At 58.2% G+C, this 19185-nt stretch overlaps 8 protein-coding genes across 8 annotated transcripts; 3 read left to right on the forward strand and 5 right to left on the reverse strand.

Annotated features, from left to right (window-relative positions):
• Positions 1 to 752: 752 nt before the first annotated feature.
• TRAVEDRAFT_49681 (uncharacterized protein) lies at positions 753 to 1169 on the forward strand (the record flags this gene model as incomplete). The annotated part of the gene is made up of 4 exons (XM_008042125.1): positions 753 to 769; positions 837 to 864; positions 923 to 1033; positions 1107 to 1169. The coding sequence occupies 4 exons, from the start codon at positions 753 to 755 to the stop codon at positions 1167 to 1169; spliced, it is 219 nt and encodes a 72-aa protein (XP_008040316.1).
• Positions 1170 to 2964: 1795 nt separating this feature from the next.
• On the forward strand, positions 2965 to 3559 carry TRAVEDRAFT_127754 (uncharacterized protein; the record flags this gene model as incomplete). Its single annotated transcript, XM_008042532.1, has 2 exons — positions 2965 to 3249; positions 3320 to 3559. 2 exons carry the CDS (start codon positions 2965 to 2967, stop codon positions 3557 to 3559), a joined length of 525 nt encoding a protein of 174 aa, XP_008040723.1.
• Positions 3560 to 4309: 750 nt separating this feature from the next.
• On the reverse strand, positions 4310 to 6070 carry TRAVEDRAFT_21857 (terpenoid synthase; the record flags this gene model as incomplete). The annotated part of the gene is made up of 9 exons (XM_008041851.1): positions 4310 to 4563; positions 4627 to 4643; positions 4702 to 4928; positions 5074 to 5180; positions 5234 to 5367; positions 5425 to 5472; positions 5543 to 5679; positions 5735 to 5870; positions 5931 to 6070. The coding sequence occupies 9 exons, from the start codon at positions 6068 to 6070 to the stop codon at positions 4310 to 4312; spliced, it is 1200 nt and encodes a 399-aa protein (XP_008040042.1).
• A 2725-nt stretch (positions 6071 to 8795) lies between these two features.
• On the reverse strand, positions 8796 to 11092 carry TRAVEDRAFT_38633 (uncharacterized protein; the record flags this gene model as incomplete). Its single annotated transcript, XM_008041948.1, has 2 exons — positions 8796 to 9706; positions 9781 to 11092. 2 exons carry the CDS (start codon positions 11090 to 11092, stop codon positions 8796 to 8798), a joined length of 2223 nt encoding a protein of 740 aa, XP_008040139.1.
• Positions 11093 to 12405: 1313 nt separating this feature from the next.
• TRAVEDRAFT_151515 (arp2/3 complex subunit) lies at positions 12406 to 13150 on the reverse strand. The gene is made up of 4 exons (XM_008042533.1): positions 12978 to 13150; positions 12847 to 12919; positions 12595 to 12777; positions 12406 to 12536 (listed from the first exon to the last, which is right to left on the reverse strand). The coding sequence occupies exons 1-4, from the start codon at positions 13127 to 13129 to the stop codon at positions 12474 to 12476; spliced, it is 471 nt and encodes a 156-aa protein (XP_008040724.1). The 5' UTR covers positions 13130 to 13150; the 3' UTR covers positions 12406 to 12473.
• Positions 13151 to 14334: 1184 nt separating this feature from the next.
• On the forward strand, positions 14335 to 15678 carry TRAVEDRAFT_170872 (uncharacterized protein). The gene is made up of 4 exons (XM_008042534.1): positions 14335 to 14647; positions 14712 to 15071; positions 15131 to 15568; positions 15633 to 15678. Exons 1-3 carry the CDS (start codon positions 14341 to 14343, stop codon positions 15415 to 15417), a joined length of 954 nt encoding a protein of 317 aa, XP_008040725.1. The 5' UTR covers positions 14335 to 14340; the 3' UTR covers positions 15418 to 15568; positions 15633 to 15678.
• Positions 15679 to 15802: 124 nt separating this feature from the next.
• TRAVEDRAFT_21860 (uncharacterized protein) lies at positions 15803 to 16789 on the reverse strand (the record flags this gene model as incomplete). The annotated part of the gene is made up of 2 exons (XM_008041852.1): positions 15803 to 16386; positions 16450 to 16789. 2 exons carry the CDS (start codon positions 16787 to 16789, stop codon positions 15803 to 15805), a joined length of 924 nt encoding a protein of 307 aa, XP_008040043.1.
• A 514-nt stretch (positions 16790 to 17303) lies between these two features.
• TRAVEDRAFT_49687 (uncharacterized protein) lies at positions 17304 to 18866 on the reverse strand (the record flags this gene model as incomplete). The annotated part of the gene is made up of 3 exons (XM_008042126.1): positions 17304 to 17621; positions 17683 to 18579; positions 18645 to 18866. 3 exons carry the CDS (start codon positions 18864 to 18866, stop codon positions 17304 to 17306), a joined length of 1437 nt encoding a protein of 478 aa, XP_008040317.1.
• Positions 18867 to 19185: the final 319 nt, after the last annotated feature.

Raw genomic sequence — 19185 nt, forward strand, 5'->3', positions numbered from 1 at the left:
TCGGACCGAGCACGACGCCCCCGCGTTCCCGAGTCGTATCCCGTGCACCCTCTCCCTGCGCATTGTCCCCGGCGCAGTTAGCAGCAACTCGGCATTGCATCACTGTCCCCCTTCTCCCGCGACCTGCTGGGTCACGATATCGCTATCGCTTCGCGCACGCGCCTTGGGTCTGTGCTTCTTCGTGGTTCGCGTAGATATACTAGAAGACTGTCCATTATAATAGCACCCGGCCGCAAGCGCACGCGCGCTCAACGTCATCGCCGATGTATAGGTCGCAAGGGACGCAGCGGGCATGAGGATACCGTCGAGCGTAGGGGGCCACAGCTCGGGTACGCGTCTTCCATGTGCACGCGCGCCGCCGTAGGACGCTTCGAGTCCTGCCTGGCGCCGTGCGAACCGGAAGCGGACCTGGACGTATCAATTCCCCGGTGGGCAGCGAGCCCCGACCCTGCCAACGGCGACGTCGTGCGGTCGCCGCGACGGCCTGCACGCACCTTACCCATCCCCTTTCTTCTCGCGCGTTTGCGCTTTGCGCCGGCTCACTGCACATTGGCCTTTGTTGGTGGATAAAGACTACTTGAAGAGAGGCAGCGCACCTGCACCCGACGCCTGAGCTTGAGGAAGCTTGAAGCTTGAGCTTGTTTGACGCCGCCCACGTAGCCACCCGCCGCTTACCAGCAAGCAGCGACCCCGCGTCGTCTCCCGACCCCCCTGATCGACCGAGAACAGGAGCGGCTTCATCGAGAACAGCCATGTGCGAGCACGAGATGTACGTTGTTCCATTGTGTGCCACACGCGTGCTGTGCTGATCCTTGAATCCCCCCGTCCGCTTTCAGCATCGGTGACTACTATAGGGGTTGCAAGGTCAGTGGAAGCCATGCCGAGACGTATAGAACACTCACCACGTATTTGACCAATATAGCACTTCCACGGCCGGTACTTCACAGGCGAAAAGGAGGACTGTGGCTCCCCGACATGTAAGACGAGCGCCGCGCACGCCCACCCGCACACGACGACCTGTCGCTGTCCGACGGTACGTGTGCCTGTGCCTCTCCACACTGTCCCCCATGGTACTCACCTCACCATACTTGGGTGCGTCTGAGCAGGTCGCGACGGAGAAGCGGCGGGTGCAGAACATGTACCAGACGAAGCATCCCGATTGCGGGTAGCGTAGATCCGCTCCGAGATGAGCGCTCCGATGAGCGCTCCGGAACGAGGGGTGGGCGCTTTGGGGTGTTGCGCACGTTGATCTCGACCACGACACTGCTTGCATTTGTGTTTCCTTGCTTTCTTGCTGCCTGTACATCGTCTATATACGCACTCGTTCTCTGTTCTGCTAAATGACACCGGAGCTTGCTCGATATCCGACTTGCGTGACGAAGGAGGCGTAAAGGAGGGATGCTATAGCGCTGCGGTGGCAGTCGCAGCACTCTGAAGGCGTCTTGGTACCGCTTCCGCTGGCGGTAATGGTTCAGGCGATCCTACTGCGGCGCACGGAGCGCTTTTGTGAACATTCTTGTGGGATGGGCGCGATGTCTGCTGGTCTAGTCACCGGTGAGTTTAGCAGTTGCCGTGCTTGTTTCATCACTGACTCCGGGCGCTCATTTCATTGGAGCAGTGCGGCAGTGCCAGCCAGGAGCGGCACTCTATCGGGCTCTTGTTGCTACAAAAATGGCTCAGTGCCCTGAATCAGCTCGTCGAGGTGCTCCGTATCGTCTCCATAGGTCGAGCGCGAACTTAGTGTGAAGGAGGAGTAGGTGAGTGCACTCCGCATCTCATCAAGATGCGGAACGAACGGACTTGTCTGTGAGGGCTGCATTTCGCACCCGGGGCAACATCGGACGGTGTAGGAGATCGTGGCAGGAGGCGCTGCTCCGGCACCGATACCGACATGCACCTTCATGATCATCATACCAACCTCTGCGCCTGCTGTGGTGAGCACCAGCCAGGTACTTGCGCAACGTTCAACCACCCCATCCATCATACTTGTTGAGTTTACGTCCACTTCGACAGGTTGCCTGCTCTCGCTCTCTGGGCATCGAAGTGTCCCACTCCTTTAACGACAAGGAGTACTTCCCAGAGTACTACCCCTTCGTGCTCCCCCAATACGGCCGGACGCTCAATCACGCCACCTGGAAGCGCTGCACCTTGAGTTCCGGTTCCGCGAAGCCACCGGAGTGGAACCTTTCACTAACCCTACATACCAGCAATGGCCGCCCCTGTGGCTCAAGCGATGCTGGCGTTGACATGTCGGCGGCACCTTCCTCGTAAGCCCCCACCACACTTTGCCGTATACGTCGCAAGGGCTCCCTCAGCGCACGCGTTCACGTACGGTTGTCTGGCAGCGGGAGCACGCCTCGTCAGTGCAGCCCTGGCTGCCAGCGACATTACGTCCCGACTCCGCCCTAGGCCTTGAACGCATACGCGACGTTCCTGCGCAGTCCCGACCGTCACGGCGCCGCCCGCCTCGGCGATAAATGCAGCGCACAGCAGCTCCGTCCCGCGCGCCGGCAATGTCGCCCTCTCCGCCCGTCGTTTCAGGTTGAGCGAGCCGACCCGGGGCGACCTCTCTCGCGCCGCCATCTTACGGCATGGGGCCCCCCTTCATTAGGGCAATTACGCCGGCGCGTACGCCCGAGCGCAGCCCTGGCGGTGTTCTCATACGTGTTCGGGGAGGTGGCGGTCTCGTCCGGCGACAGAGAGGGCGCCGCCCGGCGCCAGGAGGTCATCTGCATTCTTATGCTCCTAGCGAGCTCGGACGGACACCTTCTGGGTCTTCCTCGTACCAGCGCAGTACCCACAGGACCCGCACAGACCGACTAGACCGGCATGCTCGCGCTCCCTGCGTATAAAAGAGCAGCGACCCTTGCTGTCAGGCTCCCCAGATCCAACTTTCGCTCCGCGTACCTGTCTCCTCTCACACACCGCAGCTCTATCCAGCCTATTCTCACTCACCGCGCAGCCATGTCTTCCGCGATCGTCCTCCCCGACCTCCCGCACTACGTGCAGCAGCGCGTCAGCGCAATTTACGGCGCGAAGACCGCAGAGGCGTTCGACAGTGCCTTCGACGCGTTCGTGTCGCAGCACGCGACGATTCGTGTAAACGGTGCCGAGATGTCGCGCGCGGACTACAAGGCGCTCCTCCAGGGCCAGACCGCTGCGGACACCAGCGAGGGCATCGCCGGGATCGTCACCGTCAACAACGTCGTCTCCGTCCCCTCGAAGAGCAAGGACTTGAACGCCATCGGGGTGCGTTTTGCCCACATTCCTCTTTGTCACGCTTATTCAGGCTGGTGCTGACACTATTGCTTGCGTGTAGACCGGGTCCGTCGGCATGTCGTTCGACGCGGAGGTCTTTGGCCGGTTCTTCATCTTCGCAGAGCGCCAGTCCAGCACGGTCGCGTCTTCGCTCAATGTCGTGTACGTACTGCGTCGCGTTCTTCTTCCGGCTCGGCTCGCTCACGCTCGTGCACAGCGTGACCAAGGACGTCTCGCCCCCGCCGAACCCTACTGGCGTCCGCGGCGGCGCGTTCGACGGGCGCAGGGCCACTGTCATTGACGAGGTCTTCACTGAGACGGCGAACAAGATTACCCCGCCCGTCGTCAGCGTCCCGCCCTTGCAGCCGGCTACGTAAGCCCTCGCGCGAGGTGCACTACTCTTGATTACTCCGTCTACCGCCCTCGCTCGCGTTAACGCGCGTGCTTGTACTGATACTGTTCATAATTGTGTGTGTACTGTATGATCGCGAACACTTGTATGTATGTGTTGACTATTGACCATGTGTTCCGGACGAAATGGTTAGCACTTCAGCTTCTTTTGTCGACGTTCGACCGCAGCGGCGGTGGAGTTGGTGAGCGCGTCATCCGCACCCGCTACATCCCCCGCGACGTCTTTGATATCGGGGGAGCACATGCAGCAGCATAGACGGAGAAAGAGGCAAGCGAGGGTTAAGAGTAGTCGAAGGGCGCGGAGCAACTTCCGCGTTGCTGGGCCGAAATAATTGTCGCCCGATAGCCTCTCGATCAGCAGCAACAATGGAATGGTAGAGGATCATGCATTGTCATTGCGAGAAAGTCGTGGATAGCAGGGAAATGACGAGGCCAAAGCTAGCGATCGTAATCGTACAACAACGGGCGAGGGCACGCGGCGCCTAAGCACACGCGGCCACTGAGGAGCAATATACACGGAGGTAACTAGAGCGGGCGAGTAAGAATTATCGCAGAACAACGGGCGCGTGCGTAACGCAGCCCGCCGCACGAAGGGTAGACGTAAATTGAGGGTTGCGCAGAAGAGGAATAGCGTAGCGGTTCACGGGAGAGCGAGACGAAGGCCGAGCGACGGAAGGTTGACGTACAGCAAGCAGGCGAACAGCGAGAGGAGCAATAACGATAGATGGGGGAACGCGGAGAACGGGAAGCGGAACGACGCGTACGCCGCGCCCTTCTCGGAGTCGGTGGTGGAGACATGCGGCGCGGGCGCGGCCTCTTCGACGGGCGCGGTGCGCTCGTAGACGGGCACAACAATCTCTGTCTTCCCAGAGACGTCCTGTCCTCGGAAGTAACCTGCAATTCAAACGCTGTCAGACAACACACACGCGACGCCAGCGCGACGTATTTGCAACTCACGAGGGCTGTAGTAGTACCTGCCAAGGACGTTAGTACGTGTCTAGCGGCGCGACATGAGGACAATGGATGGCTCACCAGACGACGGTGCCTTGCGTGTACTGCTCCATGGCCTTGTTGTAACGAGCGAGCTCGGCATCTACCTCGGGTCCGAAGCTAGGAAGCTGGTCTCTGTACCTCACGTAGTCCGCAACGCGCTGCGCCAGCATGTCGGTTAGGATGTCGACCGCTCTCTGGAGATCGACATCGCGCTCGATCATGATACAGAACACGAGGTTCTGGAAATCCCCATCGGCCTGCTCTTTCTGTATACGCGAGGAAACACGATTAGCGTGGCTGCTCGCTGAGATACGTGAGGATTAGATCTTCTTACGTTAAACGAGCACAGGTCCTAAAAGGATAAGGAAAATGGTTTAGGCGCGGCAGAGTCGAGAAGGCGCTGCTACGTACGTTGGGCCAGGTCATGATGTCGATCACTGCCTTCGACATTTCCTGTAGCACGGGGTGGCTCCAGACGTACTCGGGGATTTGGAGATCCAATGAGTATTCGACCATTGCTAGACAGGAGGTGTGTCATTATGAGCTAATGGCGTCTATAGAGACAACTTACCTTCCACAATGGGACCGCCAATGGTTCTCCGGCGAAGGATGATAAAGTCCTCGACGGAAGGAATCTCATCTGTGGAGCGATTCCGAGCCTGCTCGACTTGCGAGTTCATCCAGCTCTCGACGGCCCGGTAGAACCTGCAGCCAGCGTTTCGTAATCAGTCAGCAATCCCGGCCGGAGCGGCGTCTACGTACCTGTTACAGGCGCCAGGGCTGGCGGTAGATCTGAAACGTCGCCAAATGCTGGAGAAGATATGAGTGAGCCAAGGCTGCGCACTTCAATATATGGAGCATCAATGAGGGCCAGACGTACTCGTGCAACATGGCGGCGTAGGGGAAATTCGGAGCGGGCGCGGCGGGGTTCTTGAGGACCTCCATGGAGATGTCCACACCGACCTGGACTGCGTCGGGCTTGGACTGCAGTGCACCCTCGTCGGATAAATCGTCAAACTGCGCACGGATCAGCAACACGCCAGGGCAACGTTGAAAAGAGGCGATCACGCACCGAGAACGCCCAGAAAAAGAACGCGATGCACGTCTCGAGGTGGGCAGCGTCAGCATCCGGGAAGCTCATCCCCGCGTAGGAGTCAAACCGATGGGACAAGAACTTCTGCTTCTTGAGCCCATGGTAGACATTACGCCTGCAGGAACGTGCGCATTAATGATGAGATGACTAGCGACGAAACTGAGTGAGCACTCACCTCTCGAACCACACGTTAGTGGCTTGCGCCGCTGCTTCCTGGTGCGGGTTCGTCTTGAACTCGAACACGGGGGAAGTGATCGCAGTTAGGTCCTTCAGACGAAAGTGCGTCGGGAAAGGGCGGAGCTGCTCGACGCTCATGGTGTTCGAGATGGAGGGGAGAGAAGGAGGAAGGGAGTAGGGGTGCAAGGCAGTTGGCGGCCTGACGCAGAATGTCGCGCAGTAAGGGTATTTGTACCTTACCAGGCGCTCTTGGAGGTGTTTGTCGTACACCCTGACCAGGAGGACGGCTGGGGACGGGCGTTCGGCCCATACAACCCACACGCGGTATAGTTACTTCGCTTACCGTGGACCACGATGGGAACGAAAGGGACACACCGAGGTCCGTGTTTTGGTCCGCGTTTCGGCGCCTTACGTTTCGCGTGGCCCATCTTCGTTATCGGCATGGACTACGTGACGACGCGATCAGCACCGTGCAGCGGGAAAAATACACAAATTCCGCCCTCTCACAGGAGACGCCTCGGATGTTCAGGGTGAGGCGACGTCCGCGGTATTTGGTACCCGGGAACTCGAATTGATGCCGCGTTGTGATGGACGCAAGCGCCAGGTAATTCCTTCCGCGGCACGCTGGGCCCGCCCAAAGTAGACGTTCGTTATTCTGCCTGATGGGACGGTTCGCATGAGCCATATGCAGATTGGCGGGCTCGGACATACCGTAACGCGAACGTCTCGGCGATGAATGCGAGAACACGGGTCGGCTAGGTCTCGCTAAGATCATCTGCGATCACCATCGATCTGCACCTGCGTTTCAGTCAGTTGACCAAAGACTTGCGCTCGAACGGCATAAGACTGTGGTGTAGATATGTTAGAAAAGCAAAATGCGCCGCGATCTTTTCATATATCAGGCAAAATGAGACGTCTTCGAGTGTCTTGCGGGCCTTCTCCACCGCTCAGGAACTCGCGGGATTCTCATTGCTTCAAGAGTGAGAAGATCGGACTACTTCAAGGTCAAGAAGGGCGGCAGCAATGTGAACGTTCATGCTGCGTGCCGTGCTTCCCTGTTATTGTCGACGGTGTTTCGAGGAGCCCGGGAGGCTTATCGATGACATTGTGGGTCCACCCATCAACGTGCCCGGACGGCCGACGGGTTCCCATGGATAGACAAGCCGACATCTCCACGAGCGGTTCCGGTCTTCCTGTTAGGTCCTGGTCAGAAGCTGCGGTCTTCTTGGGTATGGTGTGATCAATACTTAGCTCGTACCCACCCCCTACGCGAGGCCCTTTCGCCGGGGACTACGGAATTGTGGTCGGGGAGCTGCGCGCCTCTGACGTCCCTGCATGTGCGTGAAACGGCACTTACGAACGTCACGTAGCTCTCCCCGCCTGTATTTGTCATCAGATGAGATCTTGCCAGTGTACGGGTCCGTCTGCGCGCTGACCGCGAAAGTTGGGACGCCCGGACATCAGAGCACCAACGTTCGAGAAGGGAGCGATTGCAGCTCGCCGCCTACCGCCAACACGGCGGCAGTATACTGTGATTGCCAGCGTCCGAGAACATCGCGGACGAAGTTGAGGAGGCTGAAGATCACGTCTACGAGGAAGCCATCAACGACGCCAATAGAATAATGACAGTGTGTGATGACAAGGCAGTCGCTAGTCGGAGTTCCTGTGCCTATGTGGTCCCGTAATGGACCGGGAGACGCACGCCCGGTTGCAGCGATATGGGCTAGCGAGCTCCGAACGGGATATTAGTTGCCATGCTATCCTGGAAAAAGACAAGTCTGCACTTGTAGGCTATGCGAACGGCGCAGAACACCGCCAGTGCATAGATGAGCGCTATCCAAAAGGTGCTATGGCATGTCAAATGGACCCTGCGTGCATCACAACACACCATAGATACGTACCTCATATGTCGACCCACGACGTCACCAGTTCATGTTTGGTCGCTTGGTGGCCCAGCGATGCCGGAGCTAAGATACTGCTGCTCTAGGATATGTGGTAATGCGCTCGTAAGTCGCGTCGCCCCGCTAGACGCACGTTACCGAGCTGCAGGGGTCGCGGGAGTGAACGTGTAGAACAAATGACGCACGGGACCGGCGCCGCCCTCTGCCGCCTCGCCTCTAGCTTCACGCCGGAACGGATACAATGCTCCTGCAGGCTGCTAGGCAAAAGTATCACCGGCGTGATCCAAGACTCTTGCCATCCAGGGCTCGTAGATGTTCAGGCATGATGGACGTAATTTTTGAATCCCAGACGGCCCCTCAAACGCACTCGCAGGTCGGCGCGCTAGCCAGCTCGAAGATGCCGTACACGAGGCCTTGTGCATTCCCCTTGGCCATTGTGCGCAGCCGTTGGCGGAGTGCGAGCGCCGCCGACGACATTGGGCGGCAGTGGCTCGTTACGCAATGCGGCGGCCATGTTTCTAGCCGGAAGACGCAGGCCATGTCATCCAACGCGCGAGTCGGAACTACTCACCAGGAAGGGTTCCGCGGTCTAGCAATAGCACGAGAGGCGCACCAATCCGGAGGTCGTATTTCTTCGGTGTTCATTGATATCACAAAGAAGTGCTGCTACGCCCGACCTGCTGCCGTACTGTAGAAAGTCGGATTCAACCACATCAAACCGGAGGAGACATGTAAGATGGAACAAACGCACCTTCGACCCAGCGACGTCCGATCGCCGACATGAGACAGTTCGAAGCCGGACATGTAAGCGGGAAGCATATCGATTCTATAGGCATAAGCGGACAAGGGGCCACTCAGATAGGCATACGCGAACCTCTAGTCAAGAAACTCTAGCCAAGAAACACAAGAACGCAATGTCTGTCACGTACAGGACACCATAGGTTACCATAACTCGAAAGTCTTCAAACGTTCTCCCCACGGCTCCGAGCCTCGGCGAGGCTCAATTCTATAGCGAAGCGCAGGTCTTCGTCATCTTCGTCCCCGCGCGGCACAGCCCCGTCGCTTCGCCCAGACAGACTGGGGCCGGCGAGGACACCTGTCAACGAGCACGTCGGACTCAGCGATGGCGATGCAGAGACGTGCGACGGGGAGGGTGCCTCAGAGGAATGGAAAGAACGTAGGGGGTTGCTCCACGCGCTACGTATCGACTGCGGGCTTCCCACAGCAGAATCCCTCATGCTCGACGCAGGCGTCGCCCAGATGCTTGTGGCGGCGCCACCGCTGCCAGACGCTGAGGATGGGGTACGACTGACTGCAGGGAAGTGGTCGCTATCAGCCACGGGAGGGACGATCCTTTCAGCACTCGAGCTGGCGCTCCGCGCCGGCGAGCTATGGTCCACCCCTGCCTCCATCGGTTCGGGATGGAAACGGGGTGATACCTGGACCTTGTGATTGGACGTAGACGGCATGGCGCGCGGGACTGTGCGACCGCCCTGGAAGACGCTTGTACCAGCGCCAGAGGTGGGAGAGGAGTGTCCTGAGGAAGACGACCTGCGCGAGGCGGCGTTGGAGGGCCCCAGTCCGAACACGGCGCTCGGGGTGGCCATCGGAGTTGGTAGGTCGTCGAAATCGCCCATAAACACGCCTTCGTCTTCGCCATAGGGGGATGGCTCCACAGCGCGTCGCCCACGACCTGCTTCCTCGTCCCGGCTGAGCATCAGGACGTATTCCACGGCTTCGACTTCGCTGAGTCCGAGATGCGCAAGCGTCGACAGCTGGTCTCTCTCGCGCCCGAACGTCCGCCGGGTGTGCCGCTGTTCCTCGTCTAGTTCGCGGCGGGACTCGGCGATGTCGCGATGCATCTCCAGTTGTTCTGGATAGTGGAGAGAATATCTTCGTTAGTTTCTTGGCTCGCTTCTACCATACACATCGCGCTAAAGCACTCACGATGCCACTTGGCTACGCCGCTCTGTTTAGCAGTCCGCACAGTCTTGCCCTTTCCGTGCATGCCAGGCCTGCCCACCGGACCGGCCTTCCACGCCATGACCCTGCTGCCGACCGATACCATCAAAGCATCGCGATCTAGCAGTATCTGGCTGACGCCATCCCATTCTGCGCCGGTGGATGGTCTAGCGGCGGGGGAGGCAAATGTGCGCAGCGACGCACACGTAAGCGCGTCCCACACTTTGACCGTTCCTCGGGACGAGCCCGACACCAGGACGGCGGAGTTCCACGCGAGTGCCGTCACCGCGCCGTCCTCGTGAGCGGAAAAGGCGTGCGCCGGAAGCACGACAGCTGTGCCGGAACGGGGAGGCTGCGGAGGTCGCGCATCCCACGGATAGATGCTGATAGCCCCAAGTTCATCCCCCGCGATCACGAAGCTGCTATCCCCTTCGCGAGAGGCCCACACCGGGAGGATGGACCGAATCGGCCCCGCAGCTGCATCTCCGAAGGTAATCCGCTCGAACACGCCCGATGCGGCTGTCCAGTTGAGACGATAGAACTGAGAGCTGGGGTGATAAGCAACCAGGAGAGATAGACGATCCCGTTGAGCGGAGATACGCAAGTCCGAGACATCCAGAGAGGTACGCTCATACGGGGATGTGCCAGAGCCGGAGGGGGTAGAAGGTGCAGGGATTCGTATTTCGCGAGGTTCTAGGACGGCAACATCCGTCGGCTCTAGGGGAAGGGACGGAAAGCCGATCCATACGAGGAGGGCGCCGCTCCGAAGAGCTGCAGTGACGACACCCTGTTGAAGATCTACCGCGAGCTTGATGCAAGGGTCGGGCAGGAGCGAAGCCCCCTTCTCCGAGGTCCACAGACACGTGAGAGTGGTCTTGATACCCCAAAGCTTCACTCGGCCGTCGATGCCGCCCGTGGCGAAGACAGAAGACCCGTCTATACTGTGGTCCCAAGCGACGCACTCTACGGCGCCCTCATGACAGTCGGCCAGGCGACATCTGACTAGCTTCGCAGCAGACGCCCGATTGTTGTCCATGACCCGAACGGCGGTGGTAACCGCGACTTCGCCGTTCCTGTAGCCCCAAAGGATTTTCGCAGTTCCACCCTCGGATGCCAAAGCGACCGACGAGACGTGGGGCGAGAATTCGGCATTGGGATTACCGATCCCCAGTCCGTTCGCGGTCCCCGAAGCGTCAAGGAACCCGCGAAGGACTTTGCCGGACAAGGGGTAGGATCGCGAAATGACGCCGTACTGAAGCGACGCCGCTAACAGCGTGGTGTTGGGCATCAGGTGCATTGCCGAGACAGCAGAATGATGCGGAATATGGGTGATGGTGGTATTACGGGAGTATTCCCATCGCCTGTGCAAAGGATGAGTACCGAACGTCAACCCAGATGGTTCGCGGGACGCATTGCACCGACAAAACGGGTCACGAGGTAGACTTCGAAGACTGGTCAAAGAAATGGAAGCGCACACGCATCCACCGTAAAACCCGTGTTTGCAGGGCGTGGAAAGTTTTTTCAACATAACAAATTGCGTGGAACTCGAATCAACCTGATAGTGATCCAAACCGAGGCAAGCAGGAGGGCGAAGGGCTGAGCTGCCACATGTTCATTGCAGGACCGCATGGTACCAGCGAGGCACAACCAGACAACATATATGCTCGCACGCAGCTCAAACGGTATCATCGTCCCCAGAGTTCAAATTGCAATGACGTACCGCCGCAGATTGTAGCGCAGAATGAACTCCCTCTTCCAGGTTGTCTCCTCCCTCCGGAGCATCAGGGTCCGGTCGTGGGCGTCATCCTGCAGATCGCTCTCCGGTGTTATCCCGAGGTACTGGTAGACGTATGCTCTGCGCCAGGTGTTGTCGTCGGCTATGTGGGCATGGAGCTGCTTGCATATCCTCGCGAGAGTGAGGAGGTCGGGCGGGTCGAGGAAGGCAGTGACGTGAGTGAGCGATTCCGATGGGAGGCTGAGCAGAGCGCTTGGTGTGCTGGCTGCATGCGAGTTGCCGTGCAGGTGTCCATGTTGGCGAGGAGTGGTATGCGAGCGAGATTGTTTGTGTCGGTGATCTTTAGTGGAATGAGCTTCGATGGGCCTATTGGGCATAAAAAGGAGTAGTGGAAAATAGATGAGGTTGCCGCAGACGGTGTCTGCGATGGTGGTGGTCGAGGTTCAAGTTGCGATTTGGCTCGATTTGGCCAATGTGGCGGGATGCGCCCGCCGAGTCATCGAGACCTCGACTCAAAGATCCCGAATGGACCACACAACGGTGAAAATGAATCTTATGTTATAATCAGTGTGTAGCATGATGACCTGTATTGCATGGCTGCAGTCGTAACCCTATACCGATGCGAGGCAGTGGAAACGCTATCTGCGGTTAGGAGGCGCTCGTTGTACTCAAGAGTCGGGTACACGCATAATCAGAAAGCAGGCTACATGAGCTGCCCATAACGACTATACATAAAGTCGAGGGCAAGAAAAGGTATCCTCCTTTGCACGGTGTCGTTGGGTTGGGAGGTGAAGCCAAGGGGGCTGAGGCAGTACGAGCTTCTTCGAATGTATGCCATGTAAGCGCAGTGCCGCCTCGTAACCTCGTGTTCATGGCTCTCTGGAGAAGATGGTATCGGCGTGCCGTGCGCGCAGAATAGTGTACATTCCGTTTTGTAGTGCATTCATACAAGTCTCCTGTCCGTCATAGCACGCACGATGCAGCCAGTACCCGCAACCTCTGTCAGCTGCATCCGGACAACCATCAGGGATGGAGAGCAACGACGCAGCATTTGAGGGGCTCACCTTCTCGTGCCAGCCCAGAAGCACACTCCCGCTCACGTCCCCCCAACCTGGCAGGGCCATACCCTTGTACAGGTACTTCATCAGGGTGTCCTGCGCATCCGTAGACAGTGCCTTCACGACACCCGGAATCTCCGTCGCCTTGGTACTGTTCAGTATCGAGACCAAGGTTTGTAGGTTGAGGTTCTATTAGACCGTGCATACGCCTCTCAATTCTTCGATCTTCAGTCAGGGCGGAGTCGATCCGGGACGTACCTTCGCCTCTTCTGCGGCCGGGCCGTAAGGAGCATCCTCGAGAACCAGAGACAGGGCTCCTGCAATATCACCCCTGAGAAACGCGTTCAGCATCAGCAAAAAGTCTTCGAGGGGTGCAAGCTCGGACGCACTTGGATAGTGAACCCCGTACAGATGCCGCCTTCTGCTTCACATCGTTCAACGCTTGCGCAGGGTCGCGCGGGTCGGCCTCGTAGAGCTCGCTGTCAAGCAATACATCCTCGTCGTATTGATCAATGTCAATCTTCCGGAAGTTCACGTCCATAGTAGCAGAGCAAGAGAGTCAAGTTATGTGCAAGTGGCGGAGCTCGGCGAGCTGCGATGATCTCTGCAGGTTCGATGGCTGCGTGGTGACTTGGTTCAGCTCAACCCGCCAGTTCGACTAACAAGTGAACTGATGAAGGGTTAGCTCCGGAGAGCTGGCCCACGTGCGGAGTTAGAATCACCGCAGCGCGCTAGAGCGCTTTCTCGGGCGTCTTTCATCATTCTTCCACAACTACGCGCGTCCCCTCTCGACTAGCACTAGTTTCAGCCTTGAAGCATTTAATCGAAGAGAACGACCGGTAATTTCTGAGAGAGCCTCACGTTGACTCTCTATACATGATGCATGACGATGCCAAACATACTCTTGGGCGTCGGAAACACCAGGTAAGCATCGTGGGGTTCGATAAAATTATCTATCCCTAGACAGCAGATGTGTCTGTAGTATGTACGTCTATATAGTTTCAAGAAATGTGAGTGCGCCTTGCATACATTTCGCGTTCGGCTGACCCCATAATGCTTTTGTAGAGAAGTTTAATGGCGTTCGGATATGTTGCCGGAATGGAAGGACCGTTGGCCTTGTTTCTTCTGGGCAGGTGATCCGGACTACCATAGGGTGTCAATCGACCCCAACGTGTCCTCCAGCATACGCAAGGAGCGGGTGCGGGCCCATACCTCTCATGTTGGGTCGTGGTTCCTCGTAGCGGGCGGCGGCCTGATGACAATCGCGAACATGAGGCACATTGATCCTCGTGTACGGCACAGGCAATGCCTACCCCGGCGAAATGAGGGCGTGCACGAGGTGAGCGAAATCACCTCGAGGAGTCTTCTATGCAAGGGCCATCGGCACCTCCGCTCCAGCGGCTTTGCATGCGGACGACGCCCCGTCGCCGTGTCGGTCTTCGCGAATCCTGTGCTCCCTTCACTTCAATCGCCGCATCCTCGCACCTCAATCTGGTGCGCGATCGCGAGTCTGCGCCCGTTTCACATGCTGGGCCTGAACCATCCCCACCTGCCTAGACCGCTATGAAGCGCGGTTTTGACCTTGTGAGGCTGCGCTACGCCGCTAGCCCGAGGCTGCGTGCTCGCTGCGAGGCGTTTCGCGATCCCCGGCCCAGGACTATATACAGCTGTGCCTCAGCGAGTGTCCGGTTGCACCGATACCGTGAACTCTCACCCTGAATTGACTCCCCCCTTACACCCTGCACTCTCGCCATGCTTAACGCCTTCAAGCTCAAGACCTACGACCTCGAGCCCGTCTACGCCGAGTGGACGAACCCACCTCGCTTCCTTGGGAACCCGAAGAAGGATCCCCCCGTGGACGACTGGCTAGGCCAGATCAAGGCCGGCTGCATCGAACGCAAGATCCCCCGCGAGTACTGGCACAAGGTCGCACAGCACTACCTGGCCGACAAGGCGAAAACGCGCTTCGATGAACTCAAGCTCGTGATGAAGAACATGCACGGAGGGAAGTACCGCTGGACATGGAAGAACTTCAAAATCGCCATGCGCAACATGGGCTGTGAGTACCTCTTCTCCGGTTCGCGCGCCCGAGGCACCCGCTGATTCACGTGCGCTGGGTCCAGGGGACATTGACCCGCAGAAGACGCAGACGATCGAAGTGGAGAGCAAGCCATCGGGCTTCTGGAGGATCATTAGAATGGGCAGCGACGGCGATTCGAAGGAGGCTGCGCCCGTGCAGGCCACGCCGCCGCGGCCACCTCCGAAGTCGCGCGCGACGTTCGACTTCGGCTCCACGATGAAGACTCTCCCTGCCATCCCTACCATGCGCCGCTCAACCACGACAGACTCTGTAGAGACGATCTCGTCGCTCAGCACATCCGGATCGTCGGGCTTTGGCTCGTTCTTCTCTTCTGTGATGAGCACTCCCGCGTCCACGCCTGCCATATCTACGGTCGCAACCCCTGCGGGTACGCCAGGTGGATGTAAGCCAGCTCTCTTCCTCACCCAAGTCGTTCAGGCCTAACATTTTCCTGCCTCCCAGCGGTTACAACCGTCACCCAAGTTCCCGCCTGGCTCGTCAGCGCCTGCCAGTCTCTCGAGTTCCTCACGAACGAGCACCCGAAGGTCATGACCGCCGTTTCCGCGGTCCTCATCACCGTCGGCTCCCTCCCCGCGCTCCCCGCGTTGACCGCCGGGGCCGGCGGCGCCTTCCTCGCCAGCAGCACCGCGCACGCTCTCGGCTCCCTCGCAGTCGGCCTCGGGACGCTGCTCCAGGCGCAGACAGATGGCAAGGTGCAGGTCGTCCAGGGCGACGCCAAGAAGTCATGAAATGCCGAACGGCTGGGAAGGGTCGCCGGGCGACGCTAATCCCTCGTTGTACAACAGTGGACCCTGATTTACTATTGTTATCTATCGTTGTCCTGTTGCCGTCAGTGACGTACTGCTCTGGGCCAGGATTGACTGTGTACTTGTAGAGTAGGTGAGTGCCCGAGGATATTCCATCATGATTGAGCTGTTGCTGACTTGACGCTCCGCACGTCTAGACCAACTGCCGACTGCAATGATACCATATATTAACTTAGTCTCGACGAAACTCCATGAGGACAGATTCGCAATACATCCACGTTCATCGGCGCGATACAACATAAATAAGTACAGCGACCAGCGCAAGGGCTTCCTAAATATACCGAGTAACTCATCATCATCAGCACATTCAACGGTGCGAGTGCGCGCGGTCGTGCGCGGTCTTGAGGGCCCTCCCCACGACCACCGCGGCCTCTCCGATGGCCGCCACCGCGGCACTCCCACCCGTGCTCACCGTCCCCACCGCAACCAGGGCGGTCGCCACTGCCGTCAGGACGTCAGGGTGGTCGTTCGAGAGCGTCGAGAGCGCCTCTGTGGCTGCGAGTAGCCAGAGCGGCACCTGTGCCGTGATCGTCTGCAGGACCGTTTGCTGGGGCTGAGGCGTAGGTCGGAGGAATGGGAGCGCGGGGAGGGAGAAGACGGAACCGCTCCGTGTCGGGGTTGGCCTGGGGTCCTTCGGGACGACCGTGGCCTTGGGGGGTGAGGCCTTCGTGAGCACTTTCGACTCCGAGCCTGAGGCCTTGTTGGCGTTGGTCTTCGAAGGCTTCGCGTCGGTGAACGGCTTCTTGGGCACAGCCTGGGGTACCTTGCTGTTGCTCTTACCCGGAGCGACGGGTTGTGCGGGAGTTTCGTCCTTGCCGCCAACGATCCACCAGAGGCCGGATGACTTCCGTTCGACAAGGACCGGGCGGGTCTTTGTCTCATCGATGTTCCCTGCCGATACATCATACCATGGTGAGTTCTCCGGCTTCCTCATGCAAACGTGAAAGTACTCACATCCCATGTTCAGGACCGCGACCCTAAAGTCCTTCCAGCGCCAGTCCCACTGCTGCCCGTGCAGCGCGCGCATGACTTTCTCCAGCTCGAGTACGCGTCCGCGCGCCTTCTTGCCCATGAAATGCTTAGCCACGGCCGGCCAATGCGTCTTTGGGACCGCGCGCGCGGAGCACCCTTTGTCGACGAGGTTTAGCCACGCTTCGGCGGTGGGATCGTCCTTCCGCTTGGGCCTTCCTTCGAACTCGGGGACAAGATGATCCGCGTTAGTCGAGCTCCATTCCTTGAGCGCGACTACCAGGTCGAAGGGGCGGGCGGGGGCGAAAGAGAATGCGCTGAACATTGTGGATGTAGGTTTTTTGTGCAGGTCGATACCACGATGGAGCAGAAAGAGGACGAAGGTGCGGTACGGTAATCCCCTCGGAATATTTTGGCTGTTATAGAGTGTTGAAAGCTCTTTGTTCGGCTTTTCTAGACCTCGGTTAGGGATCTTAGCCACAGATGTAACACGCGAAGCCATTGTCCTAGGCTCTACTGCGGTCTCACGTATGAACGCGTGTAGCGTTCCGGCTGCCTTTGTTCGCGATGACCACGTGAGCGCGTTGGCTCGCGTGCGTAGTGGCTAAGACTTGCCGTATGTCTGACGGCAGAAATTATTCTCGGCGTGCGGTAGGAAGAAGAGAGCAAACTGAGATCATGATGATGGATATTTAACACGAGAGATACATGTGTACGATGCCTAAACAACATAAAACATACTATGGAGTCAGCGTAACAACAAAACATATCAAAGCGCGAGTACATGGCGGTATAAGTAGTGTATAATGTATAGCAGACGCATCTATATGTCCATTGAATCAGCTACGATAGTCCGCCCACGCGTATGGGTCCTGCACCAGCGGATCCGCAAGGAACTCGCAAAAACGCCCCTCCCTGCCACCTACCAGAGCGCACTGATAAGACACGTCTCGCCTCCAGCGGTACACTACCGTGCGAAGCCCGGAGGAGCCTCGCAAAACGGTCTCCGCGAACGACCTGATCTGAACACGCCTCCACTCCTCCGTGCGCGAGTCATGCAAAGCACAGTCCGCGATCCACGTTGGGTCCCACAGGAGGGTCTCGAGCGATGGGGGCAGGTTTCCCACCTTGATAGTCTCGGTCTTCAAGTCACGGCACTGTCAATATAGCCGTATCAGCACATTGGAGCGGTCATAAGCAGGGCTGGAGTGTGCTCACCCGCTTGCCGAAGTCTTGGATGTCGAGAAAGCGCAGCCGCGGGAACTGCAACCAACAGTTCCAGTTGGTGGGGTACGCCATCCCAGCGTAGCCCGCAGGCCTGAGCTTGCGTTCCACGCGCAATCTGACGAGCTGTGGCCCGAAGAGACTAGCTACTTCGCCCATTTCCTTGCGGCATACCTTGGAAAGGCATAACGACGTGATGTTGCCCGGGGTAGTCACGCCGTCAAGCATTGAATACGGGCATGACAGAGCGCACAATCGCGGCAGCTTCCTCGGGATATCCAGAAGTTCGAAGTCGTCCTCATCCTCGATATCAGGATCAGGGAGGGAGGCGTAGGCGTGTGCCGGGACTTCGACTAGAGCTGGTAGTCCTTTTAGGATCATCATCAGCCGGGGGCTGAGATATAGACCGAGTCCGCGAATGCGGCGCAGTGAGGAGAATTTCAGCCCGTCGGGGTCCTTCAATATGTCGACCGCGACCGGCTCAGGCACACACACGTCCCCCAGACCGGAAAGATCGAGCGTGTTGAGCCGCCGGAGTTCGGGAAGAATGCCATTGACCGCGGATATGTACCCCGAGGTTTGTGCTTCGGGGCACCCGAGGCGAAGTCCCCGGACCAGCCCTGCGTGGTCCGGAGATACTCGAATGGTGGACGCAAATGTTTTCAAAGCTCGAGTGTTGCTTAGCTCCGGGTATCTGTAGAGCTCCGCTTCGGCAGCGCTCTTGAACAATGAACAGACCGTTGCAACGTCTGCCAGAGTGCGTTGGTCCGCATCAGGGAGAAGCCCTACAATTCTTAGCCACAACTCCGGTGGCAGAGGGACGTCGTTCTTCTTGAAGTACTCGTCTTGCGCGCTGCTGAGTTCCGTTGTAGATCGTCCAGAGAAATCAACCTCAAAGGGGCGGTAATTTATGAGCTTCAATGAAGGATAGCTTGGCAAGGATAGGACCCTCCTACCTGATCGAGGCCCTCAGAGAAGTTGCCAAGCGTATTCGGCAGAGCATGGGCATTTCGGTCTTGACGTTGAGGCTCCAACGAAAGGGTGGAAATATCGGGTAGCAAAATGGAAAGATCCTCTGCGACAAGCCGATCCTGAAGGGTTGAACGACTTGATAGTGCCCCGGAATGATCGCCCTGTAGGGCGCTGTGCCCGTCGACTTTCCCGGCTCCACCGACCATGTCGCCCAAGCTCAACACGGAGCGACACGGAAGAAACTGCCAAAGAGAGGTTGCAGCAGAGATGCGTAAAACGGTGGATGGTGGTGGGGATTCAAGAGGGTCGTGCGGCGATTTATACGGTTGGAGACTGGCACAGTGGTTGTTGGATTTGGCCGCGCATGGTTGTAGTCGCAACGCGAGACGCGTCAGCCAAGTGATCGTGTGGCTAAGAGCTCTCCCATTGTCCCGCGGAGTACAATGGACACTGCTCATCAATGCGCGCATTAACTCGGACTTCGTTTCTGACTTTTAGAGGGTGAATAATGAGCCAGGCTGCTGG

This window comes from Trametes versicolor (genome assembly GCF_000271585.1).
Source record: "Trametes versicolor FP-101664 SS1 unplaced genomic scaffold TRAVEscaffold_8, whole genome shotgun sequence".
In the NCBI taxonomy this organism is placed as follows: Eukaryota; Fungi; Basidiomycota; class Agaricomycetes; order Polyporales; family Polyporaceae; genus Trametes; species Trametes versicolor.